At 48.2% G+C, this 17779-nt stretch overlaps 1 protein-coding gene across 1 annotated transcript in view; it reads left to right on the top strand.

The window, feature by feature from the left end:
* The first annotated feature begins 2362 nt into the window (after positions 1–2362).
* The window catches only part of rapgef1b (Rap guanine nucleotide exchange factor (GEF) 1b), a 53755-nt gene continuing 38338 nt past the window's right edge, over positions 2363–17779 (top strand). Inside the window, 1 exon segment of the mRNA XM_084442636.1 lies at positions 2363–2473. Within this exon segment, the coding sequence (XP_084298762.1) occupies positions 2446–2473 (28 nt within the window). The 5' untranslated portion in view covers positions 2363–2445.

Here is a 17779-nt window from a genome sequence, read left to right as displayed (position 1 = left end):
AGCCCATAAACTTGGGGAGTTTTTATATACAAGTGAGGCAGTGACAGTGCTTGAAAATAATCACTTTTCATAAGAATGTGTCAAGCGGACCTACATTTTTTGTCTTTTGGGGTATGTTGAGGGAGATATTTTAATAAAAAGGCAGCAAATCCCAGAATCTTATTTTGCTAGTTTCCCATATGTTTCAGAATAGGCTACTCCATGCAAAATGTCATACTTATGACTAGCCTATTTATGCAGTTGCAGTACCTTAATATTTGCATTTACATCATTTTGCCAGAAACGTTTCCCAAAAAGTTGTTTTGGCCCCTGAGACCAAACGCCTCCAAGTTGGGAGTGCTCGTTATCAACGAATGCCCAAGGTATGGGCTAACAGGAAATAATAGCCTTGAGGAAAAAGGGAGCAAAAAACATCCTGAGGGGTGGACCCGGCTCCCGTCTAAATATCATTGCTTTAATGGTGCCATTCTAGCAACAGTGATTGCGTTGTAATCCTGAGCGCAGGGTTGCTTCACTCGTCCACACACGTCTTCCACAGCTCTTGACCGCCACTCTGTGGTGAATAGCAGAATCGAGTGTGTGCCGATGTGACAGGGACTGATGTGTATGTTCAGCCACTAGGTGTCAGCACATACCGGTAGTTATGTTAAAGTCATGACAAAACAACATTACAATAGCTACTGCCCAGTGGGAATGGCACTGCCTGCCTGCGTGGTGACGTAAGAAAGTAGGTGAGCTCCGCACCTTATAGACACACCTGATACTTCCAAGCAGGTAACTGACGGATCTGCGGTGTAGGTGTGTTGAGGCTGTATTGAGCTAAGAGGTTGTCATCATCTGTGAGAGGAACCTTGACCTGCCCTGACAGGTCTGCCTACCACTGCTCAGGAACTCATTGTTCCAAGTTGTTTTTCTCCTGTGATTTCACCATAGCCTCTGGAAACACATTCCACACACAGGCACGTGTGCTCACACGCACACGCGTACACACACACACACGGTCAAACACTTACTTATACGACTGAAACACACATTCACACTGTCCCAGACAGACACACACATACAATTTATACATGGATATGAATACATGCATTTATGAGCACACACCCACAGACAGTATTTGCACTTGCTATGTGTTACCAGGGTGTGGTATTTGTAATCCTTTATCAGCAGTAAGGGCAAACTCCTTCTCTGTAATAGCTGAATCATAATCATTGCAATACTACAGTAAATGCCAATACTAAATACAAGTATTTTGTAGCCTATTTGAGAGCACATTCTGAGACTCAGGGGACCCTCATTTGGAAGTGGCCGAGTCCAGATGTGGTGATCCAAGATTCACAGAGCTTTCCGCATAAATATAGCTAGGCTACATGCTTGTGCTCTCGTTCCCTCATGACTGAAACCTGAACAAACTGGCCCAGATCACTCAGGGAATGCAGATCTCTGTGCAAGTCACATCGATTATTCATAGCATGAAGACGTATGCCTCCATTGCTCATATATCACAGACAGGTTTCTGGATGCAGTATGTGATCTCCAAACCAACCAGGATTATCTGTAGAGGGTAATGTGGTGTGACAGGCTTTCTCTGTTTTATTAGCCAACAGGGGGCGCTCTGTGATCAGGCGAATGAACAGGAGTGCCGTAGAAATATTGACACACAACAAACAGTCTGGAGTTATTGTGGTGTGAGAAAATGCCATCGTGGGTATAGCCAACTATATGTAGGCCTAGTGGGCTATTCGTGGGGTTCAAATGTATGTACCAACACAGGTGTTTCAATGTATCTGATTGGCTCTACTGCATAGAATCCTATGCAGTAGAACTAATTCATTCATTTGAAACACCTGTGTTGGTCCCCAACATGGCAGGTCTAGGACTACATTTGAAACCATGAATAGTACAATTTTTGGGCTATTCCAAATAACCCGTTTTAGACACAATGCACATGCAGTAGCCCATTGAGCACTAGTCCTACATAATACAATGAGTTGCCAATATACTGTAGGCCTATTGTAGCCGACACATTAACGCATATAGTAATTCAGAGTTCAAAATTAGTATGATGTCCATATTTGTGTTTTATCAATGGCAATGTGGGTAGTTTGTTATTGGCACTGAAATGAAACTGTTGGATGGATTGGGATTCCTAATTCCAGGCGTAAGGAGGCGCTGGTGTCCATGCTGAGGACGGGGGTCTGGTTTCTGGACTCCGGTGCTCCTCCGTACTGACTGTGCCCAGTGAGACGGACCCGTCACAGTTCCACATCGGATCACGCCAATGTGTGCGGCTCGTAAATCCACCGCCGTACCCCCAGCGAATTCATCCCACGGACTCATGTGATAACCGAGAATGCGGGAATAATCGAAGGATACACCTCAAGACGCGTTGGTTCTTGGTTCATTGTTGATCTGCGAGTGAAAATCACTGCTGGCTACGAAATGTCGGGGAAAATCGAGAGCAAGCAAGGTAAGCCCAGTCCGCTAGTCCCGTAGTGCTGTGCTCCACAACGGGCACCGTGCGGTCTCACACATTGGGGATGGGTAGGCCTGGATTGGGGGTCTTACTGCGTTCGGGTGGTCTTGAATTATCTTCTTGTAGCCTGTGGTGACTTCTAATGTGTCTGTCTTATTCGAACAGATTGTTTCTGTTTAGTTAGCTAGCTAACGTCAATGATAGCTGCTTCTAAATTCCAGCTGCTATAGCATCAGTCCCGCAGTAACGGGAGGCATTATTATGCCAGTTAGGTTAGCTAGACATAGCTAGCTTGCTAGCAGGCGAAGATTAGCGAGCTAGCGCATCTTTCCCTTTTCCATTGTACCTACCTGTAGACTAACGTTGAGTAATGCCATCGAATGTGGCTTGATATTCGTTTTATATTTGTAGGTTTGTTGGGGTTATTTTTGGCAAAGCTACCACCCTAATGATTGTGAGCTCGGTAGCATATCTAACGGGTTATGTTTAAGCTAGCTTGTAGTTGTAATACTATTTAATCAGCCAAGCCGCGGTCACATCATCCCAGTCAGTCAAATGAAAAATAAGGGAGTTACGGCTCCTCCTCACAGCTGGCGAACACAGCTGAGCTGACCTGACCAGATAAATATGCAACGCTAAGCTTACTTCACACAGCTTCAGCTACTCAACTTGGCTTTATAAACAGCCTTGGCTTTACACTGCTGGCGAACGGTCCCCAGACCATACTAACGTTGGCTGTGTGTATCCTCACCATACTAACGTTGGCTGTGTATCCTCACGCCCCGTCGGGTGTCCGTCAAACACTGACACTTTTCCATTGTGCACGTGGCATATTTGCTGTGCACCATTCATAGTATTTGGATGCGATATTCCAACAGTACAGTGAACACTAGCCTTGCCCTGTTGCTATCAGATGGGAAGGAAACAGGGTGGTCTCAGGCTGCATTTGGACGGAAACTCTATCCCCGTCAGCTAGGCTAGTATACCCACCCCGCCAGCTGTCTCCTCGCCTCCCTACTCAGCCCTGCGTGTGCAGTGATGCCTGCAGACAGTCCCCACACGCAGGCTCTTCCCTGGGAGAGAGGGGGGTTGTTGTCCACCATGACAGCCAGTTTAAACCAGACGCAAATATGATTGTGAACATACTAGCTGCGTTAGAGTGAGAGGCAGGGTGTGTGTTCAATAAAAAGAGAGAGAGAGAGGGTGTGGATGGGTGTGTGTGCGTGTCACTCACTCACTCACTCACTCACTCACTCACTCAGGTACTTCCCCTTTTTTCCTGTGCGAGTGCAGTGTGTGGCCAGCCGGCCTGCATTGCCTGGCTGTGTTTCCAGGTGACCCGTTAGCCTGTTGTCTGTGTGCCACACTGGTCCAGTATGTGCCCATCGATCCTAGATACGTCTCCCCAGGTAGACAGACACTAGCTGGGATAGCAGTCGGCAGGGCCTCGGCACGGGCTGGTTGTTTACTGCAGGGGAATAGGGGCGGCTGTGGCTCAGTGGTAGAGCGGGTCGTCCAATGATCGTAGGGTCAGCGGTTCGAATCCCGCCTCCTCTTGTCCACATGTCGAAGTGTCCTTGGGCTAGACACTGAACCCTGAATTGCTCCCTCAATGAGCAGGCTGGCACCTTGCATGGCAGCTGCCGCCATTGGTGTGTGAATGTGTTTGTGAATGAGAGGCCATTGTAAAGCGCTTTGAATCAAAGTGCTATATAAGTGCAGTCCATTAACTATTTAGCAAAGAATAGGCAGAGGATGAGCAGTGAGAATGACAGAGGGGACTTGTGACGTTTTAGCTCTCGTTCCGCTGAGAGAAAGAGGGACAAGAGTAGAGAGAGAGACAGTGAGGGTGTCTGTGTGGAGTTCGTGTAGAGACTGTAGATTAGGCCAGGGTGCTTGGTGGCTATCTGTCCATGTCATGCATTAGTGAGAATATTCCAGAAGCATAGAGAGGGAACAGAGCTGAGCTGCGGGTGTGTTTGTGACTATCTGCAGCCGAGTCTCAGACAGGAAAACTGGTTGTTTGCGCCGACGTCACAGGTCGCTTCAACATGCCCCCTGATAACCATGGACACACTGTCCTGCTTCCGCTGGTTGGCGGCGGGAAGTCACCTGTTTTAAAAATTGCCTGTGCAGGCTGCCCTTGTCTATGTAAGGCACTGAGATGATGACACCTCAGAGGGCGGCCAGAGGACGCGAGCGAACACACACACACACACCACGCTCTGCCTCTGGTAGGGCTCCAACAGTAACAAACGCTGTGCCTCTGGTGTCGCCCAAAAGCTAACAACAGCAGGAAACCAATCTCACATCCTAACGTTTTCCTTCCACAGTGAGAAAATTAACTGGGAGGAGAATATTGTGTGTGTGTGTGTGTGTGTGTGTGTGTGTGTGTGTGTGTGTGTGTGTGTGTGTGTGTGTGTGTGTGTGTGTGTGTGTGTGTGTGTGTGTGTGTTGTTCAAGTATGTGACATATCCATGGGTGTGTTTACAATCTTGGCTCTCAGGAGGGTGGGGTGGGGTCTTTATGGTTTCAGAAGTGCCAGAATGAATGGCGATCTGTCTACGCCTACGTACTGCCTATAACGTGTGTTGTGTGCAGCATGTGGTGTGATTTAACAAATGAGCAACTATTCCACAGTGTTGCCTGTAAGCTAACTGTTAGTTGTGGTGACAGTCCCCGCAGTAGTATTTTTAGTGAATAGGTTGGGGGTCCTTCAAAGAAATGGGTCAGGAACTTTAGATAATACGAAAAGCTGCTACAGTATTCCACATTGACTTTGGTGAAACCAGTCGGGAGGATAAAATGTTTCTGATGTTTTCCTGTTGTCATGGAGGGGACTGTCTCACAGATGGTAGCTTGTCCAGGCCTTTGGTTTGTCACTTCATTTCTTTTTATTAAATTTTTTATTTAACCTTTATTTACCCAGGCAAGCAATTAAGAACAAATTCTTATATACAAAAGCAGCCTGAGAGATTTCTGTCTTTGTTGCCGTGTGTGTTGTTTTGTTTCATGTCATCTCTCCCCTAGAGACAGTTGGCGTGTGTGGGTGTGTGGGTGCTACTGGTATGTCAGTGTTAGTAATAGTGTCAGTGTTTTATTATTAGCTCTGTGACTTCTCTCTGACCGGACAGAGTCCGTCTAAAAGCCAGCCACAGCGGAACTGATCCATCAGCTCCTTATTTTAGCATCCCTGATGTGTGTGTGTGTGTTCATCTGCCTGTCAGTGTCTCTGTCTCCGTCCATATCTGTGTTCGTTACCTCTGCCCCAGAGCAGAGATGGTGGGTGTTTGTTTGTTTGTTTATCTGTGATAACAGGATTACGTAAAAACTACTAGACCTTTTCATGAAACTTGGTGGAAGGGTGTAGCCGGGGCCGACATAGGGCCTATGAAATTTTGGAGTGGATCCGAATCACAGGGCGGTTCCACGAGCCGCCCAAACACGGCCAGCCATTCACCACCATTAATTTTTTGGACCAGGATTATGCAAAAAGTACCAGACCAATTTTCATGAAACTTGGTGGAAGGGTGTAGCATGGGCCAACTTAGAACCATTTAAATTTTGGAGTGGATCCGAATCACGGAGCAAGATGTGTAATGGTTGTTGTGGTAATCGCAGCTGTATTACTCAAGCCTTGGAGCAGTGTGTGAGTAGACTGAGTAGCCTTGCTGTGACCAATGTTCTCTCATCACCAGTGGTCTGAACAAGCTCTAAAGTGATTATGAAAGCTTGGGTTCAGGCTCCCAGAAGCCCGGCGTGAGTGGGTTCTGAGGCCGAGGAGTCTGTACACTCTCAGCAGGCTGTGCGCCTCGGTTTGCTGCAATTTTGTGGCGTGATGGCTCGGAGTATTTTAGCTATCCCTGCTGCAATGAGAGGCTTGCCCTTACCATATAGGCCTGATGTGCTGTAATTAGGTTTGTGGGAGAGAGAGGGAGAGAGGCGGAGAGACTTGGAGGGAACGAGACGGTGGATGGAGGGAGGGAGGGGGGTAGTGAGGGAGGGAGGGACCAGCAGTGCCCTGGTGGGAATTGAGTCCCAGTATGTGGAGTGCATCTGGGAGAAGGATGGGAAGCAGGGATTGGAGCCTGGAGAAATGACTTGACGGATGGATGGATAGATGGATGGATAGAGGGAGCAGAGGGATACGGGGTGGAATATGGACGATGGTCTCTCCCTGCTAACAGATACCATAGGCCTTACCGAGGCTGAGCGGGCTTCGTCAGCCACTGAGGGGGAGGTGTCTGAACAGTTTAGCTGTGGCTGGGTGGAAGAACCTCAGGAGGACACCGACCCAGCTTTCCTCCACTCTAGAGATATTTCACTGGGAAGAACCCTGCCCAAGTGTTGTGGAGCATCTTTCACCACTGGTCTCTCTGTGGGCGTGTCACGATGGAACAGACCTGTCTAGCCCCAGCAGCTATGCTCTTCTGGATCAGTTCATTTTGACGTTTGCCGGACTTCACCGATCCAGACAGACCGGACCGGCTCACCAAGAACCCACCGCTGGAAGTGGACCAGGATACGAAGCTCTGCTCGCCCCCTTCATCCCGCTGGCTGTTACTCTTAACCCTCAGAGGAGTGGATTTTATTCTGTCTCTTGCTTCTAGTCCAGCTCACGTATCAGGACTGTTTCCTGACCATCTCCTCCGCTATTTTTGTGACGTGCGTCAAGCAGGAAGACGTGTCGGTCAGCGTGAGCGTGACTAACTCTGGCTGCAATGAGTAGCCTAGTCCGATGGAGGAGCTGAATGGTGACTGGTATCATTCACTTAGCGTCACACCTCCAGCCGTTAACAGACTGCAGCACACTGCTACCCAACCAGCGTCGGTTGGATGGCCTGGGTTGGATACCTGACAGTTGATTTGTGTGGGGGAGCTAGTTAGGGGTCTTAATTCAGGCCTGCCTGTGGATCTTGAACTAGTCGGGACGGTACACCGTAGCCGGCTGAATAAGGAAGGACTCACTGGCTTGGCTACCGCCGGACTTTGTTCCAGCTGGATCTCTCGCTTCCTACTGGATCTACGGTTGACCTGTGCAGCACACATGGTCTGGCTGCCTGTCTGAGGATCCAGGCACCTAATTCATGCTGGATCTCTAGCTTCCTGCCGGATCTCTAGCTGGACCCCTAGCTGCCTGCTTGATGGGCAACGTAAGCTGGAGGAGCCAGCTGTCCTTTGAGGACCTGGACCCCTCTCTACCCGGGTACCTGGAGGAGGAAGCAGGTATAGTGTAGCGACTCAATAAATCGTTTGCATTCACAAATAATCCACACTTCATAAACGGCTCCTACCGCCATCATGTTATGGTTAGGGTGGACTATTACTGAAGTAGAACCAATTTGAAACGACAGATTGTCGTTAGGACGCCGTTTCAGTTGCCTATAAAAAGGGTCTTCATCAGGTTGACTCTAACAGCTTTTAGCTACTGTGCTTGGAGGCGGCAGGCTGTTGGTGAATGAACAGTACAGTGTACTCATCATCATTGTGTTTAATGTTACTGCGTGCCCCCATTGTTCCCAGTCTTATTATGGGACGCAACCTCCCTCACCTCGGTTCCTTGTTTTCTCAGACGGCTATTTGCAGTCATTCCCGTTTTTAGAGCTTTTATGCGCCGAAAAAAAAAGATCTTCAGAACTGGCAGAGAGAAAAGGCAAGGAGACATTCCTGCCCGGTCTTTTTGTGTCGTGCGGCTTTTGCGAAGGTGCTCATTTTCCCCCTGCAGAGGCATAGGGTGGACCCGGCGAGAGCTAGTCAGAGGAGGCAGCTAGGCCACAACCTCTCCTCCTCACTCTCCTCCTCTCCTCTCCTCTCCTCCGCTTCCCACCATGTGATATGCATCATCTGTACCGTAGGCAGGGTTAGCCGAGGCCATTAACCTGTAACAGTGTAGTTGTTTGAGCTAGCTGTGTTTATTAGTGTCAGACCCTGTGAGCAGCTAGGCAGTCAGGGTGCAGCCGGCAGCAGCGTACTCAGAGGCTCTGTAATTGAGGCGGTCGAGTCCATCATGGTGCAATTACATGGCACTGGCTGGGCGCCGCAACGCCTTGTTTTGAAAACACGTCCGTGCTGAGCTGAGCCTAATGAACCTGTGCGTTTAACCCGGCAGGCGGTAAAGATAGTGTGTGTGTGTGTGTGTGTTCTGAGCTGTTTGTTGAGATGGTGTGAGAGGTCCTGACCACCTCGGCTGTGATGATGGGGCTAATTAAGGATCAGTTGCATGAGTAATGGTAGTGTGTGTGTGTGTGTGTGTGTGTGTGTGTGTGTGTGTGTGTGTGTGTGTGTGTGTGTGTGTGTGCGTGCGTGTGCGTGCGTGTGCGTGTGTGCGCGTGCGCGCGCGCATGTGCGCATGTGTTTGTATGCCAGACTAGGTGGAAATCTAAAAGACCAGATGCAGTAGCCAGACAGGCCTCAGTTCAGACACGGCTGAGCCATGATGCAGCAGTGCATTGCCACACACACAACACACACACACAGGCACACTCACACACCAGCAGTCTGTGGCACACACACCAGCATTACATTTGATCCACAGTCAAACACACACACATTGGCCTTGGCTCAGAGTGTGTGTGTGTGTGTGTGTGTGTGTTATGTTTCTGTAGTCTCAGCAGTGCGGAGCAGAGCAGCAGAGGGAGGAGCAGATAGTGTCTGTCTGGGGGGAGAGGGAGAGAGAGGAGGGAGGGATAGAGGAAGGGAGGGAGAGAGAGGAGGGGGAGAGAGAGAGGAGGGATGGCGGGGGGGGGGGGGGGGGGGGGGGGAGTGGGAGGATGTGAGGCATGTGAGGATCTGACAGCCTGATGGAATGTGGAACTTCAGACCTCTGGAGAAGAGTTCTGTGTTTAGGCATGTAAGGCGTGTGTGTGTGTGTGTGTGTGTGTGTGTGTGTGTGTGTGTGTGTGTGTGTGTGTGTGTGTGTGTGTGTTTGTGTTAAGGCCTGGGTAGGACCTGTGGGGGAGGGGGTGTGTGATAGAGGCGGATGTCTTCTCCTTGGCAGCTGAGTATGTATCTCAACCAGAAGCCCCTCCCCATACCCACACACTCAGCCAAACAGCATGGCGTCGTCATCATAGTATGACGCATACACACTCATACGCTCACACGCACACACAAGTTCACACAAATACTCGGTCGGCGTCGCTATATGTAACAGTGCAGAGCAGACTTCCTGCTCCAATACGTCCGGTCAGAGTCTCGCTTAGACTCCGGGCAGCTGCGGACGCGTAGCTGCTCCGTTTACCACCCCTGTAGTCCGCTCGGAGGACGCGGCGGTCGGTGCACTCCCGGCGTGGAGGGTGCGCAGACCAGCACGCGTGGTCGCAACCAACGGGAGGCACGCGAAAGTCCGTACGGAGTCCGCACACGCGCACCCTCTGACCACGAAATGAAACTTGCGTCACGCGCCGCGGATCCTATGGGGGACTCGTGGACGCGGAACGCGTGACCAGGGCTTGAGAGTGACCCGCTCCCCCCTGAGGGTCTGCCTGTTTCTGCCGGAGGCCCCGCGTAGAGCCAGGGGCTCGCCTGCTGGGACCCCTGCCCGATCAGTGCCTTTCATCCGAGGGGGTAGAACTCCCACTGCCCCCTGGTAGTCTCCAGTCTCACCCGGAGAGACAGACTGACCTGCGTGTGTGTGTGTGTGTGTGTTTGACTGACAGGCAGGGTGTGAATAGACAAAGCAGGCTTGTGTGTGGACAGCGGTGCCAGTCTCTTCCCTGAGCTGTCGGCCCTTGTCCTCTCAGAGGACGTCCCTCCAGCCCAGCCTCCCTCACACTCTGGCTGCCCTCAAGTGATTGCTGCTCAAGAGCCTGTTTGGCCTCTTAGCATCACTTTCTATCAGAAGAGCTTTACAACATCTGATCGTGTGTGCGTGCATGCGTGCGTGCGTGTGTGTGTGCGTGTGTGAGTGGCTCTCTTCAGAATGCGAAGACTGCTGATACACAGAACTGTGCGCTTTCACCCTCACCCTCTAGCTAGGGATGAGACTATGTCAAGCCGTTTTAACATTTATTAACTATAGACCTGACTATCCAGAATTAACATTACAGATATCAACAACCTTTTTTTGACTAGCCATAATCACAGAGTTTTTATTCAAGATATCTATAACATCATTCTGACTAGTCAAAACGACAGTTAGAGATATCTATAACTCAGTTGTGACTAGTCAAAACTCTAATTTTAGATATCTGCAACGTCATTTCCCCTAGTAGATTCAAACTACTTTTGCCATTCATGTGTATGGGGTACGTCATTACAGATATCTACAATTCAGCTGCGGGTATCCACAATGTGAATTGCGGATATCTATAACTGAATTATGACTAGGTGTAATTCCAGTTTCAGATATCTACTATTTAATTCTGACTAGTCATAATTCCAATTCAAGATATCTACAACTTAATTCAAGATATCTTAAACTTAATTTAAGATATCTTAAAATTACATTGTAGATATCTTGAATTAAAGGGAATTAAAGATATCTTGAACTGGAATTATGACTAGTCAGAATTAAATTATAGACATCTGAAACTGGAATTACACCTAGTCATACTTCAGTTAGAGATATCCTCAATTCACATTGTGGATATCCGCAACTGAATTGTAGATATGTGTAATGACGTACCCCATACACATGAATGGCAAAAGTAGTTTGTATCTACTAGGCGAAATGACATTGCAGATATCTAAAATAGAGTTTTGACTAGTCAAAACATAATTAAAGATATCCTGAATTAGAGTTTTGACTAGGCAAAATATGGTTGCAGATATCAGCAACGAATATCCAGTCTACTTAATAAATGTTAAAACGGCTTGCCATATGAGACGGTATACCGTAAAACCGTGAACCGCGGTATAAAATGTCCACAGTATTAGAACCGTGACATTCCCTGTGTTTACGGTATTACGTTTACGGTATTACACAATAATGCGCTGCTGAAACTTCACATTTCAAGTTGCTTGCAACAGTTAATTTTGTAATTTAATATAAGCTTGCTATTAATAAACTGAGCTTAATTACAATAGTGTGTATTTTCCATCATGTGTTGCACTGTAGTTCCTTCAAAGTAAAATACTTTTTTTATGTGTGTTGGGGAGGTGAAATGCCCTACACCGTGAAATACCGTACCGTGTAACTAGATACCGTACCGTAATGCAAAAATCCATACCGTCTCATCCCTACCTCTAGCAGACAGGAGCTCAATACGCAGTGTTAATGGAGGTGCTGCATTGCTGCCGGCCACCGGAGCGGTACTGCGTGAGAATCGAACGACGCTTTAACTCTGAAGAACGCACTGCAGGCTGAAATGTCGCTTTGTTATTTAAGTAAACTCCTCATAAATAGTTGGGAAACGGAAGGGGATTTTGGCACTTTTTTGGAGGGCGCAACCCACACGTTTAGCTGTGTTGCTCATTCCACTAATGCACGATCCTTACAGGTTGTACCTCGTTGTAAAGGCGACTAATCAGGCTTTCCGAGTTTATAGCGACATTCTGGTTTAATTCGCCTCTGCCTTCTCTGGTCTGGCTTGATGTTGGGGAGAGCGATTAAAAACGACCTGGTACACGTACTGTACAGGATAAAGGGCCTTGGCCAGGACTCCAGCACAGAGCATAATGTTTTTTGTTTAGGAATAGGACATTCTCAGTGTCAGGCAGGGTAGGAATTTCATCATTTTAGGGGCAAGGCCATTTGGCACTCATTTTCTTAGGGCACAAAGTCCACATGCCAAGGCACAAAGGCCATTGAGTGAAATAAGAGGATTTGAAGCCTACGAATAAATGACTTTAAAGCAGTAGTTCAGTGATCCCTTTAATTGAAGGGTCTACTGAAATTTTACCACCCAAATAAGATACAACTGTTCTCTATGCCCAATAAATAAGAAACATGAAAAACATAAATAGCCTACTTTATTCACTTTTTTGTATCAAATGATGCCTCCATAATAGTGTCATAATAAGAAACATGAAAAACATAAATAGCCTACTTTATTCACTTTTTTGTATCAAATGATGCCTCCATAATAGTGTCATAAGTCATGCAATCGTGGTTGAATCATATGGAGCCGAGCAAGCATTATGCCCCTTCACTGGAAATGCTATGTAGCACTATAGTATAGCCAAGCAACCGCCTGACAATCATCCATGCACTTCACCCCAGCACAATCCGTTTCAGTTGATGTAGTTTTTTTAGCTAGTAGAGAAGAGAAGAAGCTAGTAGGGCTATCAATTTACACAGGTATTAAAAACGGAAGGTTTGAGTCAGTTAAGCACTCAATAAGTCCGCTATCTACCTAACGATGCTGGCTGTCAGTAATGTAACATTAGCTAACATTACAGTAGCTAGCTAACTGAAGCTGTGCCTGTGGTCTGTGGTGTTAGCTAGCTAGCCATCACATGAGCCATCACCGGGCTCAATGAGAGACTTTCTCTGCTCTGGAAATTATTTTGTTGAAAAAGAAGAATAGTTGGGCAATGGCTATATAGCTAAGGCATTTTGAACGGCGTCATAATTTATTAGCTATCGATAGAGTCAATTCACGCCTTGTTTTCTTGCTTGCGCTCTCAACGAACCACAACGCAGCAGCAGTCCTTGCAGCTGGTTGCGTGTGCCAGTTCCACATCACATCAAAGCCCAGCAGGCTGCAGTTGTATACAACCGGTGTAACGTTTTATTGATATCATGTAGCCTCAATTGAATTCATTTCAGAATATCAAGAAAACGACTGGAGACCACTGATGCTTTTAAAGCAACCTCGAGATTTAGATGGTACCAGGGGCACAAAAGCCATGGTGGCCGCAGGGGGTAGAATTATTTTCGGGGCATCACGGCCAGAGGGAGGGGCATCGACGGCCATGGCCGTCATGTAATTCCCACCCTGGTGTCGGCTAGGGTTGCAAAATTCGCAAAGCTCCCTTGGGAATTATTAACAGCAATTTATGGGAATGAATGGGAATTAACAGGAATAAACTGGAAACCAGAATTTATTCCTGTTAATTCTCATACATTTCCAGTTTATTCCCATTCTCATAAATTCCCATTGGGAATTTTGGGAAGTTTGTGAATATTCCCAGAATTTTGCAACCCTAGTTCAGGGCCAGCCCTTGTACTTTATGTGGGCCTCCCTGCAGTTCTGTGTGGTTCTGTAGCGAGCCTGGCCCGGCCCGCGTTGGTCATCTGGGCTGACCGGCCGCCTCTCACGGTCAGGCACGCCTCCGGAGAACGGCGCCGCGGTCCCGACGGACCACTGAGAAGTGCACCCGCAGTACTACAGCAGCTTGCTACGCCGAAGGTCGCCTGAAGGACCACACGGGCGCCCGTGTGTGTGTGTGTGTGTGTGTGTGTGTGTGTGTGTGTGTGTGTGTGTGTGAGGTGAGTCAGCGAGTTCAAGCTCGGGGCTGGGAGGTGGGATGATGGAGGGAGGATAAGAGGCTGAGGCTGTATGTGTGTTTGCCTGTATACTGTATATGTGTGTGTGTGTTTGACTGTATACTATATGTGTGTGGGTATGTGCATACTGTGTATATGTGTGTGTGGGTCTGTGTGCGGGCGTGAAAGGGGTGGGGGTGCAGGAAATGTCCTGTCCTCTTGGCGTCGGGGTGAGGTGAGGTGAAGGAACTGGAGCGACGCCCCCTCCCCTCCTTCGTCCCCTCCTCCAGTCTCACATCCGCGGCCAGGCCCCCGACCCCGCCAGACGAGACGCGACACCCCACACGCAGCCCGCGGATCCTCTATCTGGACCGGAGCCCCGCCCGCTGCCGTAGGGTCACCGGGTCCAGGCGGCCAGCCTGGGAGCCCACAGTCTGGGTCACGTTGTGCAACGTCGGGCCATATCTCTTAACCAACAGCACGGTGTCACACAGACGGTAGCCTGTTTGTGGCTTTACTCAGATCGGCTGTGTGTGAAATACCAGACCCCTAGGCTCTGTTGACGCATGGCATTGTGAGAGTTTGCGTGCGTGTGTGTGTGCGTATGTGTGTGTGTGCGTGTGTGCGTGTGTGCGTGTGTGTGTGTGTGTGTGTGTGTTTGTGGGTTGTAGGCAGCCTCCTAACTAAAAAGCTCTCTACAAGGGCTTACTCACCATTGAAGCCAGTAGAATAGATCAAGGCTATAGTCCTGTTGTCATCATTGTTGTTCCAACTAGGCCTCGCAGCATCCTCTCAGCTGCCATGTCTAGGTCATGAATAGTGCTGTGTGTGTGTGTGTGTATGTTTGTGTTTGTGTGTGTGTTTGTTCATACATGCGTCCACAGGACAATTGAATGACCCAGCCCTTGGGCACCCTACCCACTCCCCCCCCCCCCCCGTGGATTGATTACATACCACCGACCCCACTGAGCTAGTGCGCCAAGCACACTCATTCTAACACACACACACACACACACACACATAATGCCAATGCTGAGATCTCGACCCAGATTTGTGGCTCAGGAACCAGTGGGTGGGTGGATGGATGGATGGATGGATGGATGGATGGATGGATGGATGGATGGATGGATGGATGGATGGCGGGAAGGTTTAGTTTAGTTTAGTTTATTCGTTTATTCATACATTGATGCGTGTCCACAAAGATACCACAAAACAAATTTGACTGTTCAACATTGTTACACACCACCATGCCGAAAGGGAACAGGATGAAGAAAATCTTATATTTCCTACCCCCTTCCCACTATAAAACTTACTAATATCCGCACATTGCAACTCTTGCAAGCAAATAACAAAACTCAAACATACAAATCAAATATCCATAGCTACTTCAAAATGAACTTTCAAGCAAAACAAACCATGTTAACAATATTAATTGTTAACACACTGGGATACCAGTGATGCTAACAATTACAGACTTTTTTTTTTCTTTTTCTTTTTTTTAATGTTCGCTCATATTCTTTGAGCGAGGGAGAGGGAGAGAGAGAGAGAGGGAGGGAGGGAGGGAGAGAGAGAGAGAGAGAGAGAGAGAGTTCACCAGCAGGAGACTGACTGGAGGCCTGCTAGGTTGGCTGGCCTGGCTACTACTAATCCACTGAACCATGAGGAGTGTTATATTTATTTAAAGGTGTGACAAATTTCATTGTCCTCTCTCCCTGACTAAACATGATGGCATTAGTGCCCATGTTATTATCTCCACGGTTGCATGCTGTTACCTCTAGCTACATTCTCTAGCTAGACACCACCAGGCGATATGACACCATTCGACTACAAACAATGAAAGCCAGATTCTGTAGGCCGAGGGGAATCCAATGATGTCCACTTCTTAACATTTGATCATTTTTAATGACCGCTCGATGAACTAGAAGTCTAACAATTTCATTCTACTAACATTACTCTAACATATGATGAGACGAGCATCCAGGATGAGGCAAAAGAGGAGTTTGTTTTAGCTAGCTAGCGTTACTATATGCAAACAAAAACACAGCATAATTACTTAGTTTCTGCATCATTTCCACAGACAGTTTGTAGTGCTTGATCATTCAGAAATAGTTTATCTGAAAATCCTGCATTGTACTGACCCAGGTGGGAAAAGCAATTGGGCAAAAAAAAAGCTAGGTCACACTGCCAGTGTTTCGCCAATTTCAGCGGGAGCGTTGCCATCAATAATAAAATGTATCCACTCGGCTCTGCTGTCCTTTGAGCTTGAGAGACGATCTGTGCTGCTTAGTACATCCAAGAACAGAGCATTTTCCGTGTGAAGACATTATGCTAGCTAGCGGGACCTGCAAATAATGCCAGCCTTTATAGCCAGGTAAACAAACGCAGGTTATTGGAGGTATTCAGATGGGGGGCGGGATTATTATAATAGGTCCCCGACTGTGACGTAAAGTGACACGGGAGATTTAAATGGCTTGCTGGGACTGACTTTTTTTCTAATGTTTTCATTTCGGCTGACCACAACAAAATGACTGGGTTGTCTCACTTCATACTGTGTGTGTTAGTAGGCCCATCAGAGACTCAAATGTACATGCAAAAACAATGAAAAAGTTAGTTTAGCAAATTTTAAACCCCTTTAAAAAAAATAACTTTTGAAATGAAGCCCATGTCTACTGTCAATGGCAGTTCGCAGGACGGCATTTTTAAAGCACCTCTAAATCGATGTGAAGTGTGCGTGTGTGTGCACGCGCGTGTGTGTGTGTGTGCGCGCGCGCGTGTGTGTGTGTGTGTGTGAGGTGAAAAGATTGGGCCGGGTCGTGTTCCTTACTGCTGCCGCATATGTGGGCCCAGGAGGCATGGCTGCTGGTGGAGGAGGTATGCAGGACTATATGGGACAGGGCTTTAGGTTGCAGCACTGCACTCTCCTCTTTGATGCAGCCAAAGCTTGCGTGTGCGCGCGCGCGCGTTAGGCTGTGTTCCTAGGCTGTGTCCCCCCATCTCCTGTGGGATCCCATAGTGTAGCACATTTTACCATCACTAAATTACTCCTCTGCCTTGCATCACTCATCCATATAATCAACACGCCATTAGCGGGATCCAACACTCCCTACGGCAGAGAGAGAGAGGGGGAGGGAGGGAGGGGTGGATGGATGGATGGATGGAGGGAAAGAGGGAGGGAGGGGAACTCTTCCTGGCTTCTTGCACACAGTCAAACAGAGGAAGCATTCAGCCAAGACTCCCTCTGTGTTTATGTACACAATACACTGAGCCTCACACCCCACCCACTTCCTGGCTCCGCCCCTCAGGTCAGAGTTATTGGCCTGCATCTAACGCAGAATGGCTACTGGAGCCAGTAGACCTTAGCATTGCCTCCGTGTGTGTGTGTGTGTGTGTGCGCGTGTCTCTCTCCCTTCCTCCCTGTGTTGTCGGGTCGTCATGTCCTATCCCAGTAGTAGTCTTCTAAGGAAGTGGGAGACAGAGGTCTGGATGGTGATTGGTTACACTCCTGATGCCTAGGCTCCTCGTCTCAGGGTTTAAACCTCCGGATTAACAGTCCTAAGTAGCAGCCTGTAGGCTAGAAAGGCTAAAGGCATTCAAGCCTACATTGTTTACTGTGTGTGTGTGTGTGTGTGTGTGTGTGTGTGTGTGTGTGTGTGTGGGGGGGGGGGTGGTGAGTAGTTTCATTTAAACCTAGCAGTGTGTTCCTTCCTCTGTGTTAGTTGTGGTTGTTCTCCTTCCTTGTTGATCATTATCTCACTCACTCTATAACCACTCGGCTTCTAATATCCTGCGTCTGGTTAAGCGTGCGTCAGTCCAGTCGCCCCCTGCGTTTAGTCATGCGTTACCACAGCCGGTGTTGTTGTGGCGGAGGGGGAGATGTGTGTGTGTGTGTGTCGGATATACAAAGGTGTGACCTTTGACTCATAAGAGTG

Source organism: Borostomias antarcticus, assembly GCF_949987555.1.
Source record: "Borostomias antarcticus genome assembly, chromosome: 8".
NCBI lineage: Eukaryota > Metazoa > Chordata > Actinopteri > Stomiiformes > Stomiidae > Borostomias > Borostomias antarcticus.
This window is presented reverse-complemented; position numbering and strand designations above follow the sequence as displayed.